Raw genomic sequence first — 26624 nt, 5'->3', positions numbered from 1 at the left:
AAAATTGGGTAAACACAACGATGGTTCGTTATGAACCTTTGGGTCATGTGACCCGAAGGCAGCACGAGGGTTAATTCTCCCCAACAGACAGTGCTGGCCATATCACTGAGGGATGACATTTGTGTACTTTTGTTGTGGTTATAGAAGAATTAGTTTTTGAAAATTTTTGCTGCTTAGCTCCTTGTGATAGAGAAATGCTGAAGCTTTTGGGAGAAAAAGAGTTCTTAATCAGAATAATATTTGCATTTATATACAGTATAGTATTGTGTATATAAGAAAGGATCTGCTGTGTTATCTCCAGCATGACAATCTTACACGATATATATCCTCAGCCATTAGATGTGTGACCACCATGACTGTGTTCCCCATGCTTCTGATATGTAGCTTTGTGTTGCCGTGGTGAAGCGGTCTGACCTGCTCTGGAGGACAGGAGGCGTATAGAATGTCCTCCTGTCAGGGTCCTGCATGGGTGTGGCTCTACACTGCATGCCCTCCAGTCACTGTGCCACGCTTGACTGTGTGTGTGTGTGTGTGTGGTCACTGTGTCATGCTTGACTGTGTGTGTGTGGTCACTGTGTCATGCTTGAATGTGTGTGTGTGGTCACTGTGTCATGCTTGAATGTGTGTGTGGTCACTGTGTCACGCTTGAATGTGTGTGTGTGGTCACTGTGCCACACTTGACTGTGTGTGTGTGTGTGGTCACTGTGTCATGCTTGACTGTGTGTGTGTGTGTGGTCACTGTGTCATGCTTGAATGTGTGTGTGTGGTCACTGTGTCATGCTTGAATGTGTGTGTGTGTGGTCACTGTGTCATGCTTGAATGTGTGTGTGTGGTCACTGTGTCATGCTTGAATGTGTGTGTGATCACTGTGTCACGCTTGAATGTGTGTGTGTGGTCACTGTGCCACACTTGACTGTGTGTGTGTGTGTGGTCACTGTGTCATGCTTGAATGTGTGTGTGTGGTCACTGTGTCACGCTTGAGTGTGTGTGTATGTGGTCACTGTCATGCTTGAGTGTGTGTGTGCGTGTGGTCACTATCATGCTTGAATGTGTGTGGTGTTAGTCAGTGTGTGGTCAGTGTGGTAGTGTTGTCGTAGGTGAGGTCCCTGTGAGGGTGGGTGTGGTCAGTGTGGTGGTGGGTGTGGTCAGTGTGGTGGTGTGTGTGGTCAGTGTGATGGTTACTGTGGTGGGGGTCGTGGTCAGTGTGGTGGTGGGTGTGGCTAGTGTGGTGGTGGGTGTGGCTAGTGTGGTGGTGGGTGTGGCTAGTGTGGTGGTGAAGCTCCGCCTCTCATGCTGCGTCATGTTGCCCTAGATCCTCATCGATGATGTGTTTAAATGATGTTGAAATGTTCTAAATGGGTTTTCGACTTGTTCTGGGGTGATGGTAAGAAGATGAAGTGTTGATCTACTCTGACAAACTGATAGTTTGTAAAATACTGTAATATAAAATGAACACATCAAGAGTACAGATATAAGATATTTTGTGTTGGTATCATCAATGCGCTCAGACACATGCACAAACACATACTGGCACACCACACACACACACACACACACACTTGCAGCAGTCTGGTAGTCTCAGAGGGCTGGTAATGGGATGAATAAAAGGTCTGTTAAATGTAATGAGCCAGCGACCGTGATGATGCTCCTGTTCTCTCACAGATCACAACACACATTCACTGACTACAACTGTGTGTGTGTATATGTGTGTGTGTGTGTGACAGCAGAAGGCCCACGAGGTGGAGCAGCAGGTGGGGTCCCGGGGGGCACCAGAGTACGGGGAGCGGGTGAAGCAGCTGGAGAAGGAGCTATCCTTCTACAAGGACGAGTCAGGCAAGGCTCAGGCGGAGGTGGAGAGACTGCTGGACATCCTGAGGGAGGTGGAGACAGAGAAGAACGACAAGGACAAGAAGATTGCAGAGCTGGAGAGGTGGGGGAGTCCTCATGTACCTACATGTGGAACCATCTTTCATTTAGAATGTGTTTTAAATTGTAAATGTGCTTCTCCTCTGACTTCTCATATTCCTGAAAACGTCTCGAATGATTCGAGAGATGTAGGTTTGGGGGCTGATTCTCCATACTGTACACATGGAAGCAAACCGTTCATCTTGATTCTAGGTTTGTTTGGCGGTCTTCATAGCCTGTGCTTTCTTAGTATCCCTGAACACGCACTTCCCAGAAAGGTCACTTCAACAGCCGTTCACAGCCTGAAGTACTAGTTTGGTCACAGCAAACAAAGGTCTTTTGGACGAACGTGTCTGAAGAGTGTTGTGTAATTAGTTTATCTCCGTCCCCTCGATCTTGCCGCTCTCATCGAGAAGTACCTTATTAGCGTTCTGCGGATTGATAAACGACCCCTGTGTGGTGAGTCTGTGGGAACGCTTCCCAGACCCCCCCACCGCTGTAGTTATTCTTTAATTCATGATTTAATCTTCACACTTAGTCTTGAGATTTTTGAGGCTGTAGTAGCCAACCTCTTTTCAGGAAAGTTTATTTTGTACATTAAGAAAACAGAGACCCAACATTAGGAGTGTTTGTGTGTGAGCATGCACCTACGATGGGTCAAGATGCAGGACTGCTGCACCTGGCGCCCCCTGCAGGAACAGAGAGGCGCTGCACTCCGGTGTGTCCACTGTGTCCAGCAGCTGTGTTTAATCAACTCTGTGTTTCTGTCCTTCTTTGCCATCCTCGTCCAAATGTTCCTCTTTTCCTGTTTACATCTCACGCTCCTGTATCCTGTCTCCCTGTTTACATCTCACCCTCCTCTATCCTGTTTCCCTGTTTACATCTCACCCTCCTGTATCCTGTTTCCCTGTTTACATCTCACCCTCCTCTATCCTGTTTCCCTGTTTACATCTCGCCCTCCTCTATCCTGTTTCCCTGTTTACATCTCACCCTCCTGTATCCTGTTTCCCTGTTTACATCTCACCCTCCTCTATCCTGTTTCCCTGTTTACATCTCACCCTCCTCTATCCTGTCTCCCTGTTTACATCTCACCCTCCTCTATCCTGTTTCCCTGTTTACATATCACCCTCCACCTCCTGCTATCTTTCCCTGCTTGTTACCTGTTCTGTCCTTCCTCTTCCTCAACCACTCTTCACTCCTTTCTGTCCACCTTCTCCCCCCCCCCCCCCTCTCCCCCCCCCCCTCTTCCCGGTGGGCCGCTCCCCCCTCCTCCAGCCCCCCCCTCTCTGCCCCTCACCCCCTCCCCCGTCCTGGAGGCAGGGCCCCCCCTGACCCCGCCCCCCAGCAAATAGGGGGGATGGTTTGGGACTTCCTGGGAAAGTGAGTGCTCTGCCCCCTGGATCTTCAGCTGGGCTGCCTGGTCCCCTAGAGTCTGACTGGCCCAGTGACCGCATCTCTGCCTGCCTGCCTGCCTGCCTGCCTGCCTGTCTGCCTGTCTGTCTGTCTGTCTGCCTGTCTGCCTGTCTGCCTGTCTGCCTGTCTGCCTGTCTGTCTGCCTGTCTGCCTGTCTGTCTGGGTCTGTCTGTCTTCCCTGTCAGCCTGTCTGTCTGTGTCTGTCTTACCTGTCGGCCTGCCTATCTATCTGTCTGCCTGCCTGACCTGTCTGCCTGCCTGCCTGACCTGTCTGCCTGCCTGACCTGTCTGTTTACCTGGGTCTGTCTGTCTGCTTGTCTGCCTTACCCTGTCTGTCTGCCTGACCTGTATGTCTGCGTGGCCCTGTCTGTCTGCTGTTGGTAGATACTTATATCAGAGGAACGGGCTTAAGTTCACCTGTGACATGAGTGGATCAGCCAATCCTCTTGATAAGGAGATCGCTGGATCACACCAAGTCTAGTGAATGTCTGCATTCATTCATTAATCATTTCAGTGCGAGTCACTGAATGTGTGCAAGTGACTGTGTAACTGCACCTGAATAGTTCTGAGAGCATGTTGTGTTGTGGCCTTCTTCTGAGTGTAGCTTCTTCTCTGTGTAACATAAGGAATGAGTCATCTGAGATGATCTGAGATGATCTGAGATGATCTGAGATGATCTGAGATGCTTCAAGCATCAAAGGTCTAACAGGAATGTGTCCCTTTATGACCATGAACTGTAGGAACTAGAGGAATGAACTAGAGCAGGGGTAACCAAACTTTTTTCTGTGAGGGACAAATAATTTTTCCTTTCTTTAATGTGGGGCTGGGTCGGTCTGTAACAGAAAATAACATGGGCCGGATTTTCTTGCTGGCTCGTGTGCACCTGCTCGATCACTATGGAACATTATGTTGAATGTACCATTCTGTTGGTGGGTGAATCTAACAAATGATTTGTTTACGTTAATATTTATAGTTAATAACGAAAGGAAATTTTAATAGGTAATAACTAAGGGAAATTTTAGTTTGAAAGCCAACCTTCATTATCAAATACAGATATGATATTATTAAAACATATAGGCCTATTTAAAATTAAATTTTCTAAATATGTCTGGCATTGTTCAGAGGGCAGGTCCAAATGTGTGAGCGGGCCGTCTGTGTGCAGAGCATAGTTTGGGGACCCCTGAACTAGAGGAATGCTGGGTGTGATGTGACTGTTTGTCACCTGTGCTGCGCTGAACACAGTTAGAACTCCAGCTATACACATGAAACACAGACATATTACTGTACCCTCCTGTGGGTGTCTACTCCATCTCAGTTGTAACAAATGTGGTTTAGCTTGTTATACAGCTGTTTACACACACCAGTTTTCTTCTGTGTGTTTTTGTGTGCTGGCTGTTTGATGTTGCTTTCATGATGTGGGAAGGTCTTATCTTTAGAGAGCTGAATCCTCCTCCCTCTCCTCCCTCCTGCTCCCTCTCCTCCTCCCTCCTGCTCCCTCTCCTCCCTCCTGCTCCCTCTCCTCCTCCCTCCTGCTCCCTCTCCTTCCTCCTGCTCCCTCTCCTCCTCCCTCCTGCTCCCTCTCCTCCTCCCTCCTGCTCCCTCTCCTCCCTCCTGCTCCCTCTCCTCCCTCCTCCTCCCTCTCCTCCTCCCTCCTGCTCCCTCTCCTCCCTCCTGCTCCCCCTCCTGCTCCCTCTCCTCCTCCCCTCCTCCCTCCTGCTCCCTCTCCTCCTCCCTCTCCTCCCTCCTGCTCCCTCTCCTCCTCCCTCCTGCTCCCTCTCCTGCTCCCTCTCCTCCCTCCTGCTCCCTCTCCTCCTCCCTCCTGCTCCCTCTCCTCCCTCCTGCTCCCTCTCCTCCCTCCTGCTCCCTCTCCTCCCTCCTGCTCCCTCTCCTCCTCCCTCCTGCTCCCTCTCCTTCCTCCTGCTCCCTCTCCTCCTCCCTCCTGCTCCCTCTCCTCCTCCCTCTCCTCCCTCCTGCTCCCTCTCCTCCCTCCTGCTCCCTCTCCTCCCTCCGGCTCCCTCTCCTCCTCCCTCCTGCTCCCTCTCCTTCCTCCTGCTCCCTCTCCTCCTCCCTCCTGCTCCCTCTCCTCCTCCCTCCTGCTCCCTCTCCTCCCTCCTCCTCCCTCTCCTCCTCCCTCCTGCTCCCTCTCCTCCCTCCTGCTCCCCCTCCTGCTCCCTCTCCTCCTCCCTCTCCTCCCTCCTGCTCCCTCTCCTCCTCCCTCCTGCTCCCTCTCCTCCCTCCTGCTCCCTCTCCTCCTCCCTCCTGCTCCCTCTCCTGCTCCCTCTCCTCCCTCCTGCTCCCTCTCCTCCTCCCTCTCCTCCTCCCTCCTGCTCCCTCTCTTGCTCCCTCTCCTCCTCCCTCCTGCTCCCTCTCCTCCCTCCTGCTCCCTCTCCTGCTCCCTCTCCTCCTCCCTCCTGCTCCCTCTCCTCCCTCCTGCTCCCTCTCCTCCCTCCTCCTCCCTCCTGCTCTCTCTCCTCACTCCTGCTCCCTCTCCTACCTTCTGCTCCCCCCTCCAAACCTCTCCTCCACCCTTAACCTGTTTTGGGACAGTCAACGTTGTAAAGCACGAAACCATAACATTGTCAGCCTGCTTCCATGGTTCTCTGAGTCGAGTCTGAACACAAGCAGGTACCAGTACCCAGAGTCTGGAGGCTCAATCCAGTTTAACACGAGCTTGCAGGCAACAACAAAGAGCAGCAGAGTGAAGATTAACAGTCCTTCTGAAAGTATTATCTAGCTTCATCATTCTTTACAAAGAAGCTCTACTAAGGGTCGTAACTCAGGTAAACTGGTACCCCTCCTTCTTTCCTAACTCAGGAGATGTTGTCAGTTAACCTAGACAGGAACCTCTGGAGCATCTACAGATCAAGCATCAAATAAACAGGATCCATGTTGGCTCAAATCAGAAGCCAGTATTAGTTTCAAACTCATCCACACCCTCACCTTCACACCTAACCTTAGCCTCACCTCGGCCCTCTCCCTCCTTCCACCCTCCTGTCCTCCCCAGCTTGCTGTACCAGATGTTAAAGGAATGTGCTCAGTCTTAGCGGGCCTACATGCTGAGAGGGGTTAGACTAGGTAGGGCTCAGTCTGAACTGATTCAGGGAGTTCAGGAGGTGTGTGTGTTTGTAGTCCCTCCCTGCCTCTCTCCCTGCCTCCCTTCCTGCCTCCCTCCCTGCCTCCCTCTGTTCTCGCTGACTCCTGTCTTGATGGTCCTATTGCCTAAAAGTGAGACAGTAGTCTCTCTTTTTCTGTCTCTCTCTGTCTCACCTTCGCTCAACCCCCCCTCCCCTCCCCCCTCCTGTCTGGGCTGGCTGGACCCCCCGCCCCCCGCCCGTATGACTGCATGTAGAAACACCCCCCTCTCCCTTGGTTCTACACACGCCACACACACGCTACACACACACCAAACACACGCCAAACACATGCCACACACACACGCCACACACACGCCACACACATGCTACACACACACACGCCACACACACGCAACACACACGCCACACACACGCTACACACCTGCCACACACACGCCACACACACACGCCACACACATGCCACACACACGGCACACACACACCACACACACACGCCACACACACACCACACACACGCCACACACACGCCACACACACACGCCACACACACGCCACACACACGCCACACACGCTACACCACACGCCACACACACGGCACACACACACGCCCCACACACACGCCACACACGCCACACACACGCCACACACACGCCAAACACGCCACACACACGCCACACACACACGCCACACACACGCCACACACACGCCACACACACGCCAAACACATACGCCACACACACACGCCACACACACGCCACACACACACGCCACACACACACCACACACATGCCACACACACGCCACACACACACGCCACACACACGCCACACACACGCCACACACACACCACACACACACCAAACACACGCCACACACACGCTACACACACACACCACACACACGCCACACACACGCCAAACACGCCACACACATACGCCACACACACACCAAACACGCTACACACACGCTACACACGCTACAAGCTCCGTTGCTGTCAGCTTGAGGAGGAGAGTCACAGGGTCTCCCGCTTGCTGCTTCATGCACAAATTACCAGTGGGTCCAGTAGAAATACTGAAATACTGCAGTATGAGACTGTTCCTCTGTTCCGCTCCCCTGGCCGGCTGCTGCGGGTGAAGCGCCTGATCCCTGTATGATGAGCATCATGTCGCGGCTGATCCCTGTATGATGAGCATCATGTCACGGCTGATCCCTGTATGATGAGAATCATGTCACGGCTGATCCCTGTATGATGAGCATCATGTCACGGCTGATCACTGTATGATGAGCATCATGTCACGGCTGATCCCTGTATGATGAGCATCATGTCACGGCTGATCCCTGTATGATGAGCATCATGTCACGGCTGATCCCTGTATGATGAGCATCATGTCACGGCTGATCCCTGTATGATGAGCATCATGTCACGGCTGGGCCCAGATTGCTGGACAGGCTGGTGTTTTGTGGGTCTTCTTTTTGTTGTTTCTGTCCAAGTTCTAATGTCTGTTTGTTTCTTGTATTTGCTATTTCCTCCTCTTGTCCTACCATTCCTCCTCCTCTTCCTCCTATCCTTCGTCTGAAGCCTTGCTCCCAGGTAAGGAGCGTTTTTTCACCATGACGACTGACCCTATCATGACCCCTGACCCCAGCATGACCCCTCCACCCGAGCATAACACCCTGACCCCAGTATAACCACTGATCCCTTAACCCTAAATCCATTTCCCTCCACCTCTACCTCATTTTCTGTGCCAACTACAAAAAAGATGACACACAAAACAGGAAAGTCTGAACGCTTTTTATACAGGATAAAGAGTTACATCTTTAACTTTTCTAACAGTGAACTTGAAGGTTGCATGCAGGGTGCAAATTATGGGGGGGTCTGACGCCCCTAATTAAGACTTGGACCCCCCCAAAAGAGATAAAAACAACAGGTCGGGGGGTCGATACACGCCCTGGAGAAGAAGTTGACCCCCCCGATTGTCGTTGTATAATTCTCACTCTGGTTGCATGGCTCATGTCTTCTTCAGCTCATTTGTCTGTTTTACATCCAATAACATCATTCTAAATCAAACTTTTTTTTAACAAAAGCATTATTTTTTTCAAGCTTGAATTCCAGTTTCCATAGTTTTGTACACAGGTTGTATCAGGTTGTGACTGTAAGGACAGGATGAATGACTGACACAGTCCTCATCATTACACTAACAGGACTGTGCAGAGAGCTAACCCAAAGAGAGAGGATGGTGTGAGGTCAGATTGAGAATAAATGTATTATCCGGAAAGCATTTAATTTGTTTGTTTTCACAGGCAAGGCAAGGACCAAGTAACCAAGAAGGGTCCAAACATCAAGCTGGGGCCTCAAGGGGAAAAGAAAATCATAGGTCAAGACCCTCGCAAGGACAACACCATGGATAGTAGCCAACACGTGAAGGTGTGTTTGAGTGGGGATGCAGTTTGAGAGAGCCAGGAGAGAGGGTGTGGTAGTGTGGAGACAGTTGTTGCATGTTGAGGTAGGGCTGGATGATAAAACCATGTCGGTCCGCTACCTACATAAACGCCACACGAACAGCCTATTCTCCTACGACTACTACCGGACCACACACAGCTAGCTAGCTAACTTCTACTCCCGGACCACACACAGCTAGCTAGCTAACTTCTACTACCGGACCACACACAGCTAGTTAGCTAACTTCTACTCCCGGACCACACACAGCTAGCTAGCTACGGTAACTTCTATTACCGGGCTACACACAGATGGATAACTGTGTGTGTGTCTGCGTGCATGTGTGTGTCTATGTGTGTCTGCGTGCATGTGTGTGTCTATGTATGTCTGCGTGCATGTGTGTGTCTATGTGTGTCTGCGTGCATGTGTGTGTCTATGTGTGTCTGCGTGCATGTGTGTGTGTTCCAGCTGGAGGAGTTGATGAACACGCTGGAGAGGACCAGGCAGGAGCTGGAGGCCACCAAACAGCGTCTCTCCTCCACGCAGCAGTCCCTGCACGAGCGGGATGGCCACCTGACCAACCTGAGGCAGGAACGCAGGAAACAGCTGGAGGAGATCCTGGAGATGAAGTGAGGGCGGGATGACGACACATGGCACCACTACTTTTTATTTACGGCCGCATCCTCAAAAAAGGTCAGATAGCTGAGAAGTTGGGGAATCGGGCTATTAATCAGAAGGTTTCCGGTTCGGTTTGATTCTTGGCCGTGAAAAATTATCTTGTGTCCTGAAGGATTTAAATAATTTGTGTCCAATTCCAATATGTAATGATAGTATTCAATGACACAAGTCTGTGTTCTAGAAAGAGTGGTCTGGAGTCGCAGAGGTCTGATAATATCAGCTTTAATGCAGCAGTTGGAAATCAACAAGTACAGAGCTCTGGGGTTGTCTACGTTTTCCTACCCGCAACAGAGTTTGGGTTGGTTCACGAAGTCCAAGTCACTATCTGTCCCTGCCCCAGCATATATTATACAGTGAAGTAAAACAAAAAACACAAGAAGAGGGTTGAGCTTGTTCCCCTGTGCAGCAGGGAGTTCTTGCCGATGCGTCCCACCTGCTCGGGTGCCGTCTCCACTCGGTTTCAAGGTTGTTTCTGAAAATGAAGAGATAGAGACACAAAATACAGCCTTTTTCCCACACTGTAGTCGAAACTCGTCTTGATTGTTACTCTTTCTCCGCCCGCACCCCTGACTCCCCCCGCCCTGTGTGAGACACAATGTTTAAGCCTGAGCACACTTCTAAGTTCATAAGACAGAACTTTAATAAGCACAATGCATAACTTTAATAAACACAATATATATTCTTTAGTCCTTGGGCAAGGCACTTCACCCTACTTGCCTCGGGGGGTATTGTCCCTGTACTTACTGTAAGTCGCTCTGGATAAGAGCATCTGCTAAATGTACAGTACCAGTCAAAAGTTTTGACACATTTTCCCATTCAATTGAATCAGTAATTCAAATTACAATTTTTTTCTCAAACTTTTTTTAGACTTTAATCTTGCAAATGCGTGACTTTATAATCTCGGATAAAACTCAGAGTTTCTTCCCCCGATAAATAACTTTTTTTTTTCTTGCAAATTTACGACTTTAATCTTGGAAATTCAGACTTTTTTCTTCGCAAATGTACAATTTCTTTCTCTGAATATAACCCCCCCTCTTACCTACAATGGCCCTAATACGCCGTTGTAGATTTTGACTAAGTCGATCAGTGTACATGTACTTTAACTTATACTCTTGTACTAACTGTTGTCTTTACTGTGACCTATATTGTGTTTTCTCTTTGTGTTAACAATATAGCTGGTTGTAGGTTTCGGTTGTTGCTGTGCTAGGCCAGCTATATTACAGTGTTAATGCTAAGCTAACTCGTTATTCTGTGTTCCCCAGGCAGCAAGCCTTACTGGCAGCCATCAGTGAGAAGGATGCTAATATTGCCCTGCTGGAGCTGTCTGCTTCCAACAAGAAGAAGAGCCAGGAGGAGGTGCTCGGGCTGAAGAGGGAGAAGGACAGACTAATGCACCAGCTCAAACAACAGGTAACAACTAGCTCTCTGCCTCGTGACTGTGCTGTGACTACCCTTACAAAACAACTAGCTCTCTGCCTCGTGACTGTGCTGTGACTACCCTTACAAAACAACTAGCTCTCTGCCTCGTGACTGTGCTGTGACTACCCTTACAAAACAACTAGCTCTCTGCCTCGTGACTGTGCTGTGACTACCCTTACAAAAAAGATTTATATTAAAGTATACTAAAATGGATAGTACTCTTTTAGTTCACTTTTGATACTTTAAGCATACTTTTAAGCATACTTTTAAGAAGTATGCTTACAAAATAGTTCCCTTTTGATATACTTTTAAGAAGTATGCTTAGAAAGTAGTTCACTTTTGATATACTTTTAAGAAGTATGCTTAAAAAAATTGTATACATTTCTTCTGGAGTAGGATGTACGTTTTCTTTTATTATACAGCAAAAACAGTCAAAATACTTGTACATTACAAGTTAAATCTCTTAGATCCATCTTGTATATTCTAATTATTCATGTCTATGAGAATCTATTATGCATTGCACATTGGCCCCAGTTCTCCTCAAGTGACGCAAGATCGGTGGCGTTTGAGGGGCCCCTAAACATTTAAATATATTAATAAATGATAGTTAATGGACATTTATTAAGTTAACTTCTTGAAGTACTTACATTAATTGAAAGTGCACTTGAAAGTATTCCAAAGTATACTTTGAAGTACTTTAGGAAGTATACTCCATGAACTGAAAGTGCACTACACAGGCTACTTTAAAATATTCAATAGTGAACTTACAACACACTATAATTGTACTTTAAAGTGTACTAAATAAACTAAAAAGTGGGACAATTCAGTTTACTTAGTATATAAATAAGTACACTGCTAGTATACGTTAAGTGCCATGATAATAGTATACTTTTTATACTTAAGTATACTTACAAATAAAATTTGAAGTATACTTTTTTTGTACGGGTAGGACTGTCTCTGTTCGTCCTAGTTGTTTGCTAGCTAGCTAACTATCTCTGTTAGTTGGCTAACAACCAGGAATATCTCTGTGCTGTTAGTTAGCTAACAACTAGGACTATATGTGATGTTACCTACAATGCTGTACTTGCAGCCAGTATTTGCGTGGCTAAACCAATATTCCTCCTCCGGACCACAGACCCAGAGCAGGATGAAGCTGATCGCTGACAACTATGAGGATGACCACTACCACCCCCACTCTGCCCCCCAGCCCTCCAACCCCCAGCCCTCCCAGCCCCAGTACCCCCAGCCCCAGCAGCAGCCCCCATATCCTCACGCCCCCCACCCTGGACACCCCCAGGCCCCGTCCCAGCACCCCCACCCTGGACACCCCCAGGCCCCATCCCAGCACCCCCACCCTGGACACCCCCAGGCCCCGTCCCAGCACCCCCACCCTGGACACCCCCAGGCCCCGTCCCAGCACCCCCACCCTGGACACCCTCAGGCCCCGTCCCAGCACCCCCACCCTGGACACCCTCAGGCCCCATCCCCGCACCCCCACCCTGGAAACCCCCAGGCCCCGTCCCAGCACCCCCACCCTGGACACCCCCAGGCCCCGTCCCAACATCCCCAGCAGCAACCCCAGCCCCAGTACCCCCACCCTGGACACCCCCAGGCCCCTCCCCAGCACCAACATGGAGGGCCCAGACCACAGCAGCCTCACCCTCAACAACAGCACCCCCAACAACACCCTCAACAGCACCCTCACCCCCAGCAACACCCCCAACAACACCCTCACCCCCAACAGCACCCCCATCCTCAACAACAGCACCCCCATCCTCAACAACAGCACCCCCATCCTCAACAACAGCACCCCCAACAGCACCCCCATCCTCAACAACAGCACCCCCAACAGCACCCCCATCCTCAACAGCAGCATCCGCACGGGCCGCCCCCTCAGCAGGGCCCACATCCCCACCACCCCCCTCACGGACCTCCTCACTCTCAGCAACCACGCCACCCACCCCCCCATCACCGAGGAGGCCCCGCCCGAGGACCCCCCCACGCAGGGCATCGCCCCTCCCCTGACCAGGTAAGCTCTCATCCCTCCCATGACCAGGCAAGCTCTCATCCAATCTGTAACCTCTCCCTCCCTTTGTCATGTTGTAGGTCTAATTGAAGGGTGATTGTATTTCGGCATACGTACAGTTGGCTATTAAAATCTATGCATATCTGTGTGTCTCCACACTCCTGTATCGCTTTTCCTCATTCAGACCTGCTCAAATACATACTTATAAAACACAAATATAAAACATTTGTTGGACTGAAAACTAAACTAACACTTTGTTTTCCCTCAATCTGCTTTTTATTTATTTAAATTTGAACTTGGATCCTCTACTAACTCCAGTAACATTCTGCTTTTTACTAAACGCTGCCCCCTGCTGCTGTGCTGTAACACTAGGATGATGAGGAGGGGATCTGGGCGTAATCCTTGTCTATGACAACCAAAGCTTTGATGTTGTTCTGAGGGGTGAGCTGTCTTTTCCTGCATTCATGTTTCTGACCTACCCCCAGATATCCTAGTCTCTCTCTGTGTCTCTCTGTCTGTGTCTCTCTCCATATCTCTGTGTCTCTCTTTCAAACTCTTTCTATCTCTTTCACTAACTCACCCTCTCTGTGTGTAATAGGCTTTTTACTATTCTTCAAGATAACAGTATCTCCCTCCCTCCTCTCCCTCCTCTCCCGTCCCCTTCCCTCCCTCCCCCCCTCTCTCTCTCTCTCTCTCTTTTTCTCTCTCTCTCTCTCTCTCTCTCTCTCTCCCTCTCTCTCTCTCCTCCGTCTCGTGCAGATGATTCATTCACCACTGGAGCAGCGCAGGCATGCCATGATGCTGAAACACATCGAGTACCTGACCAAGTCTTTGTTTGTTAATTCCACACTCTACATTGGGGCCTTTATCTTTACTGAGGAGGAGGAGGAGGAGGAGGAGGAGGAGAGGGGGCGGGGGGGGCTCAGGCAGGAGTGCCGGGCGAAGAGTCTGACCGCTGAGCAGGTACAATGAACTTCTTTGGTGGAATATCAAAAGTTGTGCTTCCTGTTTTATCTCCTTCTCAACACACATTAGATTGCAGGAATGTCAAATACATATCTCCAATTAGAAATGTTAATAAGGAAGGATATTGAGATTTGGGGCAAGATACATTGATGAGTGATGTTATGTCTGACTGTGATGATGTTTATGCCTGACTGTGATCTGATGTCTGACTGTGATGATGTTTATGCCTGACTGTGATCTGATGTCTGACTGTGATGATGTTTATGCCTGACTGTGATCTGATGTCTGACTGTGATGATGTTTATGCCTGACTGTGATCTGATGTCTGACTGTGATGATGTTTATGTCTGACTGTGATGTGATGTCTGACTGTGATGATGTTTATGCCTGACTGTGATCTGATGTCTGACTGTGATCTGATGTCTGACTGTGATCTGATGTCTGACTGTGATGATGTTTTTGCCTGACTGTGATCTGATGTCTGACTGTGATGATGTTTATGCCTGACTGTGATCTGATGTCTGGCTGTGATGATGTTTATGCCTGACTGTGATGTTGTGTCTGACTGTGATCTGATGTCTGACTGTGATCTGATGCCTGACTGTGATCTGATGTCTGACTGTGATGATGTTTATGCCTGACTGTGATGTTGTTTATGCCTGACTGTGATCTGATGCCTGACTGTGATCTGATGTCTGACTGTGATGATGTTTATGCCTGACTGTGATCTGATGTCTGGCTGTGATGTTGTGTCTGGCTGTGATGATGTTTATGTCTGACTGTGATGTGATGTCTGACTGTGATGTTGTGTCTGCAGATGTGACGAGAGCCCAGCTGACCCCCTGCCCTCCTGCCTGGACCCTCAGCAGCACGACCAGCCTGGGAGCCGGAACAGGAAGTGACACATCAGGAGCCCGCAAGCTCAGACTGTCTGACTGTGGATTAGACAGACAGACAGACAGACATATCAGCTGGCCTATCAGTTGTCAGGATTATAGCCCATTTCCACCCCCACTGGCTTCTGGTCACACTGCTTACCTGAGCTGTCTGTCAACATCTGAGCCAATCATGCACATCGCCTCACACTATTCCTGCCTCCACATCTCTACCGCCGCCCTGCTGGTCCGCCCATGAACTCTGATGGGTTCACCATCATGCCACTTCCTGTCTAGAAGGCCACCTACACCTTATTGGTTGACCTGCCAGACTATGACTGGCTCACAGGCTTCTCCTATGATTGGTTCAAAAGTATGGCTTCATTCTCTAATTGGTTTGCATTCCTGCCTTCTGCCTGTGATTGAATCCGATGTACTAGTTAACTGTTTTCCCTCGACCTTTTAAGAAGAACCTGGCTCAGTCTGTTCCTGGTGTTGTTGTTGACACACTTGTTTTGTGCAGCAGAATCACAAACGATGCTTACTTGATCATTGTGTTGTTTATTTTCTCTTCATTCTGGGGCCAAACCTCACCTGCTGTTTATACAATCAAGTGCCACACAGTTGCCACTTGTGTTTACATTTGTGTTTACTGCCAACCTCCTGGTGGGAGCTCTTTTACTGTGTCTCTAAAAACAAACTAGCGGCCATCTTCATGTCCTGTCCTTGAATACTGGAACACTGTTGGGCAGGTTCAACACAGGACTGCTGGGCTTGGGTGTCAAGTCCATCACTGTTGGGCAAAACAAGCCAAGCTTTTCACACAACCGACAGAAGATGTCTGTCTCTGAGGGTCCCTAGAGCCGGCCAGGGAGGCCCCGGAGCCGGCCGGGGCCTCCCCGGAGCCGGCCGGGGCCTCCCTAGAGTCTCCTATCCTGAGAGGGCTGTGTTGGGTCTTTGGGGTGAGGTGCCATTTGTAAAAATCATCATTACCTCATGAAAAATCAGAAGCCGTCCCATATTCAATCTATGCAGATGTCAGAGTCAATGCAGCTTCGTTTCCAGTCACTAATCAAGGGCACTGCATTCCTATGCATTTCTCAGTTGCGCCAGTCCAATCAGAGTGGTCCATCTGAGTGGTTGAGAGAGTATTCACCAATGAGATGACTGTGTTTATAAGAGTACGCACCTATGCACCTCCTACCCTTGTGCAGGGGAATTTCTATTGGTGCTTCCACTGGTGCTCACACAACAATGAGGCAGATGACAAGGAGAGACACGGCCATTGTCCAATAATATCACAGATACAGGGTTTGACCTTTGACCTGCCCAAACCGTGGGAGACCTGTTAACTGTAGGATCTAATAAGTTGGAACTTCAATGATGAAGACAGGCAGTTACGATGATTTTCTATGTATATTGTCACTATAGATACCATTATAGACTGACATGGTATTTAATAGGTGTTTAGTAGTACAAGTGTATCACCCAGTCTATTGAACACCAGTTTCAGATGTTACTGTAACTATAATCACCCTCAGTCTTCTTCTCCTCCTCTGAAGTTCCACCTCTCTGTCCTCCCCCAAAACACAAACATACTGACCTTTCACCTTTTCCTCCGGATAAACAAGGCATGGACCTCGTTTAAGATTTGTATACATAAAATATATATATATATATATATAGAGAGAGAGAGAGAGAGAGAGAGAGAAAGAAAATATATAGAGTGTGTCTATATGTGGTCATGTATATTGTGTAAAAAAAAGAACTGGACAATTAGAGTCCCATTATCTAGTGTGTCGAGTGTTGTGTTTTGTACGTGGCAAGAAAAATAAAGTCCTAAGCAGCAATCAACGTTGTCAGATGACGGTGCAGGAAAGGATGGCCTGTCCAAGCTCAGCTGTTGTGAGAGACACAGAGCAGCCATCTGATTGGTCTGCTAAGAGCTAACGTTACATTCCTAGCACGGTGTGAGAACGTATGGATGTCACACTGATGCTTTATGAGGTCATCGGCTACACCTGGTCTCGGAGCTACGCCTGGTCTCCGGGCTACACCTGGTCTCGGGGCTACACCTGGTCTCCAGGCTACACCTGGTCTCGGGGCTACACCGGGTCTCCAGGCTACACCTGGTCTCGGGGCTACACCTGGTCTCCAGGCTACACCTGGTCTCGGGGCTACACCTGGTCTCGGGGCTACACCTGGTCTCCAGGCTACACCTGGTCTCGGGGCTACACCGGGTCTCCAGGCTACACCGGGTCTCGGGGCTACACCTGGTCTCCAGGCTACACCTGGTCTCCGGGCTACACCTGGTCTCGGGGCTACACCTGGTCTCCAGGCTACACCTGGTCTCCAGGCTACACCTGGTCTCGGGGCTACACCTGGTCTCCCTGCAGAGAGGGGGAGACGCCGACCACCTTGTTTGTGCTGCTCACAACTAGAGCAGCAGAGAGGTCATGACCCTGTAGCCTGGCGAGGTCACGACCCGGAGAGACTTCGGGGCTCACACACCTTCCCTCTCCTGTTGGGTTTTCCTTTTGGCTGTCCTTGTGTGTAGACGTAGTGACATTCGTGGTTGTGACCGTGAGAGTGAAACACAAACCCTAAGATGACCAAACCCTTCAGACTGTTCCTGCCCCGCCCCTTCCCCCCCCCCCGCTGTGCCTATGACCAAACCCTTCAGACTGTTCCTGCCCCGCCCCTTCCCCCCCCGCTGTGCCTATGACCAAACCCTTCAGGCTGTTCCTCATCTACCCAACCCTCCCCCCGCTGTGCCTGTGTGTGTCTCCCTGTGGATGATGTCGTTACTCGTCGTGAAAAAAAAGTGTCCCGTATCCCATGGAAACCTGCGACGTGGCCAAGAACAGACCTTTCCTCCTCCGGCCCTCCAGGTGTCTGACCAGGTGACCTCGCTGAGGAACCACCCCCTTCTGCCCTGATGTCGTTTGGTGTTTGGTGTTTGTGTTTTCAAACATCAGGAAAGCGGTTGTGATTTCACAGAAGAAGAAAAAATAAAAAAAGGCTAAAAGACAGGAGGAAGAATGAAAGGTCTCTTCACCATCAGGGTTAGGGAATGTGAATCCTCTATTTTCAGGTCATTATAAATACCGAATACTTGAAGTAGGGAGATCTCCTACCATGACATGTAAGCTAATACTTCACATGGTAGAAAACTTGGAACACGTCAATATTGCTCACACATGGTAATGTTTATGTGATGTGCCAACGGAGCGTGTTGATGTAATCAACGCAGGGTCATTTTCTGAGGGAGGATCTCCTGCCATCCAAGCAGAGAGAGATCTTCAGGTGAATTTAAATAACTTCAGACTCGTAAGAGGCCTAGCAGTTAGGGCTGTATTACTGGATTTAAGACTAACACTAATCAGAGATTACAAATATGTTTAATTGAAAGTCTTCTGTGAAAGTGTGATGTTCCTGTGGTCCAGGGCTCCTCTGTGTCTATGACCAGGAAACAGGAAGACCGTAGAACACAAGGCCTGCAGACTCTCCAAGACTTTGGGAAAGTGATCGGTTATGTCTGTTTTCCTTTGAACATTTCGTACTGTAGTAACAGCTACAGCACAACCAACCATCTGTCTAGTTCAGACATTATTTTGCTGTGAAATCTTGCCTTGAATAGTATAGATCACTTTAAGCCTTTTTTCTGTTTGCATATCATATTTTATCTAACTTTGTAATCGGTTGATATCGCATGACTAATCACTTTCCCAGCGTCAAGCTACCGAAAGAGTTAATGGCCTGTTCTTGCTGATGGGAGCGGGATAAAAGTGCACATTTTAACATCCATTGTTGTGTGCAAGTTGCATTTTATTTATATTACAATGTTGAATATGCCCTTTGGATCTAACAAAACACTGTGACCAAAGCAAGAAACATTTTGTTCAACTGTTTTTACTTTTTTTATTAATTGTAATTTTTTTGTTTTGTACGTCGTCTTTATTCTTTCCCAGCTGTTTGATCTTATTGAAAATGTCAGTTTGGAACTAAACTATTTGTATGAGTAAATGAACTTGTTGCTAAGTCGTAACTATACAGCAGAAAACAATGTGAGTCTCCAGCATGCTGAATGAATATTTGTATGAACGTGGGTTTAATATCTATACATGCATATATCTGCAATATATGGATCAATCCCCATACATGAATTGCATCTGCATCGTGCATAGTGGCGGTGTGATGTGTTTGAGAGTGGTGTCTTCACACCCCCACCCCCCTTCAGTAGGCAGTCTGTGATGTTTGATGAGAGGCAGCATGTTTTTGGGAGTTTTGCTGGTCTAAAAGCATTCAAGTGATCGTTGAGTGTGTGTGTGGTGCGTATGCATGTGAAGCGAGAGAGTGAGTGTGAGACAGAAAGAACAAAGTTAAACTTAATGCAGGGAGTCCCAAAAGAACGAGTTGTGAGTTGTGTGCAGCATGGATACTCCGTGTCATGTTTGGTGTTTTTCAACCCTATAGGAGGCCGTCTTCACCGCCCCTGAGGTGTGATACTGGATGTGCTATATCAGAATATTACTATTGTGTTGGCCAGCTTGTTTATATCCATGAAAATAAAGGTTAATTTCTTTACTCTTTTGTCTCCTTGTAACTAAAATTAATTTTAACATGCATATGACATTCCCGATGTAAGTTGTAGGCTAATGGTCAATATGCCTAAATCGCGACAATCCAATAGAATAAAAGTCTCACAAGTGCTGTAATATTTTCACCTCAGTTTGTGAACTCGCGAATCGCGATACAGTCCTTAACAGCGTTGTATTTTGTATAGGGAATCCCAGGGACATCCCAACCTGCAGAAACCAATTTCAGGGAGGTGAGATGTCCTTGCAGAGGCAGAAAGTCAGATGTCCCTAATAAAACAGAATATGTGTCTCTCTCGTTCTGTCTCTACATTTCCCTTATTCTAATCAAAAAGCCAAACAATTTTCTGAATAAGATGCTCAGTTATTCACTCAGTTCAAAAAGCCTACTCTTACAATGGCAGAGACAAAGTTCATTTTGGTAGCGAAACGGTTATGAAGTTTCAATACTAGTGTACTGTATCTTAAAATAGCTCAATTCCATCCATCCATCATCTGCCGCTTTTCCGGGGGTCGGGTCGCGGGGGCAGCAACCTAAGCAGGGAGGCCCAGACTTCCCTCTCCCCGGCCACTTCCACCAGCTCTTCCTGGGGGACCCCGAGGCGTTCCCAGGCCAGCCGAGAGACATAGTCCCTCCAGCGTGTCCTGGGTCTTCCCCGGGGCCTCTTCCCAGTGGGACGTGCCCAGAACAGCTCACCAGGGAGGAGTCCAGGAGACATCCTTATCAGATGCCCGAGCCACCTCAACTGGCCCCTCTCGACGCGGAGGAGCAGCAGATCTACTCTGAGCCCCTCCCGGATGACCGAGCTTCTCTAAGGGAGAGCCCGGACACCCTGCGGAGAAAACTCATTTTGGCCGCTTGTATACGCGATCTCGTTCTTTCGGTCACTACCCACAGTTCGTGACCATAGGTGAGGGTAGGAACGTAGAGCAATTCTCCAATCTGCCTTTAAAATAATTTTGTATTGGTTACTGGTGTAACGTGTGAAACTCACTCCACAGGTATGAATGAGGCCACCCGTGTCAACGAAGAACTAGCTTTTCTTTGGCGTAGTTGGTAGTGGGCACGCTTGGAAAGTCAGAGGTCGAGCGTTCGAGCCCAGAGTGGCGGACGATACCTTCTTGTGACAGAGCGTGGCTACGTCTGTTACATACCCGTCACACAGGTCTTAATTGGTTAGATTAGATCGTGCTATTCTTTTATTGGAGAAAATTACTTTTGCCTCGCCTACAATCTAGAAACGAAGAATGCGAACAAGCAAATTAAACGAACGTATTAAATTTGAATTGGAGAAAAATAAGTGATATAACAACGACGGTAATCAAGACTTCAAACACCGAGAAGACACAGGAACTGCTTTGTAACTTCTTTCTTCGGTAAGTGAAACGTTTTCCATTTAGGCTAGAGCTAGCTAGCTCTACCACTAAGCTAGCTACAGTAGCCTAGCCTGTGTTGAAATACAGGTTTGTGGTGTAGCAGCGCGCAGCTTTCTCGGAAACTTATGCGCTATGTATTTGGTTTCTGTCGCTTGTTGTAAGCACACATTAGGGTCCGTTTAGGAAATAATTCAGACTGTCCTTACACAAACACATTGAAACACAAACACATTATGAAACACATAGCCTACACATTCACATATGAAACGTTCAGACACATTCATATACTGAAAACTCCACATGTGTAGATGTGATATCTCATGCCTCTCATGATTCAGATATACTGAAATGCCTTCCGGATATAGTGAAAATGTCTTCACACTCTTACATTCTCAGAGCTTCTTACTCATCCTTATGAGACTTGAGCGTTTCGTGAGTGTGATTCACATGCGCCTTTGAAAGTATTTAATATGTAGCTATGTAAATGTTCAGTAGAACATGCGTGTCGTGTGTGAACGTGTTTTTACGTGTTTCAACCCTTGAGGGTTTAAGTTGGTTGAGGGGCAGTTCTATGGGCGTTTGTAAAGCCCTCTGTGACATGCTTGCGTGTAAAAGGGGCTATACAAATACATTTTGATTTGATATGTGTTTTCTGAATTATACGGCCCTTCATACAATGTTTAAGTCAACAGAGAATATGTGTTGCATTTATTACTTGAAGAGGGTGAGTGAATACAATGTATACAAATACAATTATAGCTAAAAAGCTACCTTCACCACCGCCAGGGTGTGCCAGTAACCCTGACCGCTAGGAAGATAAGGAATGTGTTACCATGAAAACATAGTTTGGAAATGAGTCAAGAAAACCTTCAGTGCCTTCTGGCTGTTACCAGGGAAACCGAAGTGTGTGTGTGTGTGTGTGTGTGTGTGTGTGTGTGTGTGTGTGTGTGTGTGTGTGTGTGTGTGTGTGTGTGTGTGTGTGTGTGTAAGACAGTGAAAACAAACAGGGAGGAAGAGAGAGGCAAATGTGTGATCATCAGGGGCCCGTTCTCTGTACGTCGTTAACTCAGATAGCTGGATTTGATTGTTGACAATTTGTCATTATCTTGGATTGTTCGGTTCTTCGAAGCTCATCCTGGACTTGCTGTCATAGCAACAAGTCCTTTAGCTTAAACCTGCTCTGGAGCAGGTTTATTTTATGTAAACACGATTAGATTGAGGCTTTACAAGCAGAGGTGATACAGGAAGTCTGTCACAGACGTCTTGTCCGTTTTTACTACAGGAACCTGTTGCAGAAGGTGCAAGAATAATTAGCAGAATTTAACATGAAACCGAATTAATTGCTCATTGCGTGTTAGATAGGCTCCTTAAGCACAGCGCGATATTATGCTAGCCTATACTTTTTGAGAGGATAGCCTATCGTTTTTTTGTGAGGGTGTCATTTACATAATAAATTTGTTGAAACCACATCATATGACATTAAAGATGATAAATGAAAATATGAAAATAAAAAAAAACATATATAGGCCTAGCTTACTGTAATAAGCGATAAAACGCGTCACTCCTCTACATTTAATTTGGTCTGCTACTTTTTGCCAGCCGTCTTTCTTGGATTTTGCAGACTTTGAGGTGTTCCCTGGCGTTCTGATAAAATCTTCAAATTCGGAGTAACCTTCGAGCAAGCTGTTGCTCTGTTGGCTCTGTTGCGGAAAAAACAGGGCGCTCATTTTGGCCACGGTGAGCAGCCATAGACTTATGTGAGCAGCCAATAGCAGCGTTGCTGATCAAGGTTTCTACTATCGATACATACCCCCTTTTAGACCGACGTATAACTCAATCCAGCTATACTAATCATAAAAAACAAGTGTGTTCGAAGAACCGAATTAGCCAGATCATGATAAGCAAGGTGATGTCATCTTGGATGTGTCATTTGATCTCGGATGTTAAGCGACGTACGGAGAACGGGCCCCTGGCTTCATAGAAAGCTTAACACACCCCAACCCTCAGGTGTATACTTTACAATTGAATATGAGCTGATATTTATCTATGTACATTTAACCAATACAAATGCTGCTAATGCTTGCTAGGTACACAGCTGCCGACGCTAGCTAGCTAGCTAGAAACGTCAACACAATGTTTTTTTTTTAAATAAAATGATAAATCTTTACCCGGACAAGTGACTTTTGTGCATGGACAAGTGAAACGTTAATGAGGACAAGTGCCTCAAAAAGTTAATGTCGAGCCCTGTACACACATGGATACTGTACACATATGCACACATTTATACACACACACATCCAGTATGCACAAACATTCACACATCAACACACCAATACTACAAATACACTGTCAACTGCATCTTTAATGTTTAGCCTAAAACGAACTTCTCTCCCATTAAAAGCTGTTGTTGATTCCTAGAGAGAAAGAGAGGTCCCCTCCACCTTATTGATCATTTTCTCCCTCCCTTTTACCACAGGGCCTCCAGCTGCTTAACATACACACACATGCATGGAAGCAAACACACACAGTTTAGAATCTTAGATCTCCTCAGAGAGAATCTGCACTGTTGTGAATGACTAAATGTCTTTCTGTCATTGTGGAAAAAGTTGTGCACCCAAGTGTCTATCTGCTTGAACTTTCCTTTAGTCATCATTTACACACACACACACACACACACAAGCGTGCACACGCACGGTGGGACATTGATAGTAAATAATTGTTGACCAAACACGGTACGTTTCGGGGAACATGAACAAAGTGATTGATTCGGAAGCATTACTGTAACCCATTAGTCTGCCCCACCTCACAGAGTACTGACAGCTGGTTATGAATGATAGAATAGGCCCTGAGGATCTATACACACCTGCTCCAGACACTGGGAGGATAAGCTGAAGGGCAAACAGAAGACACTCTCTGTCTCCCCCCCCCGACTCCCAACCAACATGGGAGTCAGGTGGCTGAGCGGTTAGAGAATCGGGCTAGTAATCAGAAGGTCGCTGGTTCGATTCCCGGCCGTGTCAAATGACGTTGTGTCCTTGGGCAAGGCACTTCACCCTACTTGCCTCGGGGGGAATGTCCCTGTACTTACTGTAAGTCGCTCTGGATAAGAGCGTCTGCTAAATGACTAAAATGTAAAATGTAAAATGTAACCACAGGACAGGAGGACCCCCTAGCCTTCACCTCCCGTCGCTGTAGAAACAGGAAGCTTTCTAAAGGTCTGGATCTGAAATTATGTTGACCTGTCTGAACGTACAGTAGGATGGACCAGCTGTACTAGTAGCCTACAGGCATGGTAGCACTGGGATGAGTTGTGGGTGTGGCCACCAAGGTAAACACACAGGCACACACACACACACACACACACACACACGTTAACGGCACCAGTTCATCCCTGTTCCTGGAGGGAGAACCCGGTTGTAATATTTCTCCTCTCGTTCTCTTTGTCTCCCCCACTCTCAGTCACATGCACACGGGAGCATGAGGATAATCACACTCACCCAGACCCAGGGGGGAGAGAGGGGGAGGAGGAGAGGGGTGTTTACCATGGGGGAGAGTGGGGGAGGAGGAGAGGGGTGATTACCATGGAGGAGAGAGGAGGAGGAGAGGGGTGTTTACCATGGGGGAGAGAGGAGGAGGAGAGGGGTGTTTACCATGGGGGAGAGAGGGGGAGGAGGAGAGGGGTGTTTACCATGGGGGAGAGAGGGGGAGGAGGAGAGGGGTGTTTACCAGGGGGGAGAGAGGAGGAGAGATGTGTTTACCAGGGGGGAGGGAGGAGGAGTTTTGTTAGTATTACCCTCAGAAGCAGAGAGGACGGACAGAGGAAGAATGGAGGGGAGAGGAGAGAGGAGAGAGAAAAAGAAAAGGAGCAATTACAGCCACTGAGTGTCAAGCATGCCCTTATGCAAATGAGGTCTACCCAGGAGCCCTGGGGTGGGGCCCAGGGTCCTTCTGAGCACGTACAGCACCACAGCCTGGGTCCTTCTGAGCACGTACAGCACCACAGCCTGGGTCCTTCTGAGCACGTACAGCACCACAGCCTGGGTCCTTCTGAGCGTGTGCAACACCACAGCCTGGGTCCTTCTGAGCATGTGCAACACCACAGCTGTTGAGATCCTAGCAGCAGACCGGTGCTGCAGTTCCATCCAGGATCCACTAGAGGCCAGCTGCAGGAGGATCCACCAGAGGCCCCTAGAGGCCAGCTGCAGGAGGATCCACCAGAGGCCCCTAGAGGCCAGCTGCAGGAGGATCCACCAGAGGCCCCTAGAGGCCAGCTGCAGGAGGATCCACCAGAGGCCCCTAGAGGCCAGCTGCAGGAGGATCCACCAGAGGCCCGTAGAGGCCAGCTGCAGGAGGATCCACCAGAGGCCCCTAGAGGCCAGCTGCAGGAGGATCCACCAGAGGCCCCTAGAGGCCAGCTGCAGGAGGATCCACCAGAGGCCCCTAGAGGCCAGCTGCAGGAGGATCCACCAGAGGCCCCTAGAGGCCAGCTGCAGGAGGATCCACCAGAGGCCCCTAGAGGCCAGCTGCAGGAGGATCCACCAGAGGCCCCTAGAGGCCAGCTGCAGGAGGATCCACCAGAGGCCCCTAGAGGCCAGATGCAGGAGGATCCACCAGAGGCCCCTAGAGGCCAGCTGCAGGAGGATCCACCAGAGGCCCCTAGAGGCCAGCTGCAGGAGGATGGAACACACATCATCCCTGGCCTGGGAGAAGAAGACTTCAGCCTGTTCACTGGTTGAAAGTCTGAACAAACCAGTCCCTCCCTCCCACCCCACCCTCCTCCCCTCCTGTCAGTCAGCCTGCTCTGGCAGAAACACCACGCCTGCGGTGAACATCTTCATTAGCGCCGTGTCTCGTTAGCTGAGAGGAATGTCAATGAGCAAAGAAGATACTTTGTGTTGTCGCTTGGGCTGGCGATGGTGGTGAGCTTGTGAGCGTGTTGTTGCCGGGCAGGATGGAGGAGTCATGGCTGACATTTAGGAGACGGGCTGGAGAGGAGACATACGCACACCCCGAGGCTGAGGCTACTCTGTTCAGTGTCTGAGGACAGACAGACTTAAAGCTCCCTATTTACACCAAGGATAGAGGTGAGTGTGTGTGTGTTTGTATCTGTGTGTGTGCATGTTTCTTTGTACCTGCCCTCTAAAAGTCGAGAGGGAGTTTATCCCAAACACTTACCCCCTCCTTGCTGAGCTGCTAGTTCTGTCAAAAGAGTTTAGGACGTTTTACTGTTATTAAGACAAATGGCTTCCCTCTTCTGGCCCACTTTCCTGAAATGCAAGCTGGGGATGAATCTCAGGAATGGGCTCTGATGTCCTGGAGGTTATGTGGCTGCTTGGCTGAGGCCTTGGTGGGGTGGAGAGAGATGACGGCCCTGGTCTTAGATCCATGCAGATTAAGCAGCAAGGGGGGGGTACACATGCATAATTCATCAGACAGGCCTCTGAGCTGCCCTCCCTCCCTCCCTCTCCCCCTCCCTTCCTTTCTCCCTCCCTCCCTTTCTCCCTCTCTCTCTCTCTCTCTCTCTCTCTCTCTCTCTCTCTCTCTCTCTCTCTCTCTCTCTCTCTCTCTCTCTCTCTCTCTCTCTCTCTCTCCCCTCCGTATTCTATCTTCCCTACTGCACATCTTCTCTGTTACCCTCTCTCCTTCAGCAACTACGTATTCTTTACTATACTCCCTGTTCTATCTTGTCTGTCCTCCCTTCCTGTCTCCACCTACTCTAATTTACTTCCTATTCCTGCTATTCCCTATTCCTCCCCCTCCCTCATGTCCCATCCTACAGGAGTAATGCAGATTCTGCTTATGCTGCAACTCTGCTTTGGGTAGAGCCCTCTATCC

General features: G+C 48.7%; 1 protein-coding gene across 1 annotated transcript in view; it reads left to right on the top strand.

The window, feature by feature from the left end:
* erc2 (ELKS/RAB6-interacting/CAST family member 2) overlaps positions 1 to 13372 on the top strand; it is a 38874-nt gene extending 25502 nt beyond the window's left edge. The window contains exons 10-17 of the mRNA XM_067237878.1: positions 1731 to 1930; positions 8715 to 8838; positions 9319 to 9479; positions 10791 to 10938; positions 12083 to 12183; positions 12245 to 12848; positions 12893 to 12976; positions 13346 to 13372. Coding sequence (XP_067093979.1) covers positions 1731 to 1930; positions 8715 to 8838; positions 9319 to 9479; positions 10791 to 10938; positions 12083 to 12183; positions 12245 to 12848; positions 12893 to 12976; positions 13346 to 13372 — 1449 coding nt within the window. The remainder of the gene's footprint in view (positions 1 to 1730; positions 1931 to 8714; positions 8839 to 9318; positions 9480 to 10790; positions 10939 to 12082; positions 12184 to 12244; positions 12849 to 12892; positions 12977 to 13345) is intronic.
* Positions 13373 to 26624: the final 13252 nt, after the last annotated feature.

Source organism: Osmerus mordax, chromosome 1, assembly GCF_038355195.1.
Source record: "Osmerus mordax isolate fOsmMor3 chromosome 1, fOsmMor3.pri, whole genome shotgun sequence".
NCBI classification, from domain to species: Eukaryota; Metazoa; Chordata; class Actinopteri; order Osmeriformes; family Osmeridae; genus Osmerus; species Osmerus mordax.
This window is presented reverse-complemented; position numbering and strand designations above follow the sequence as displayed.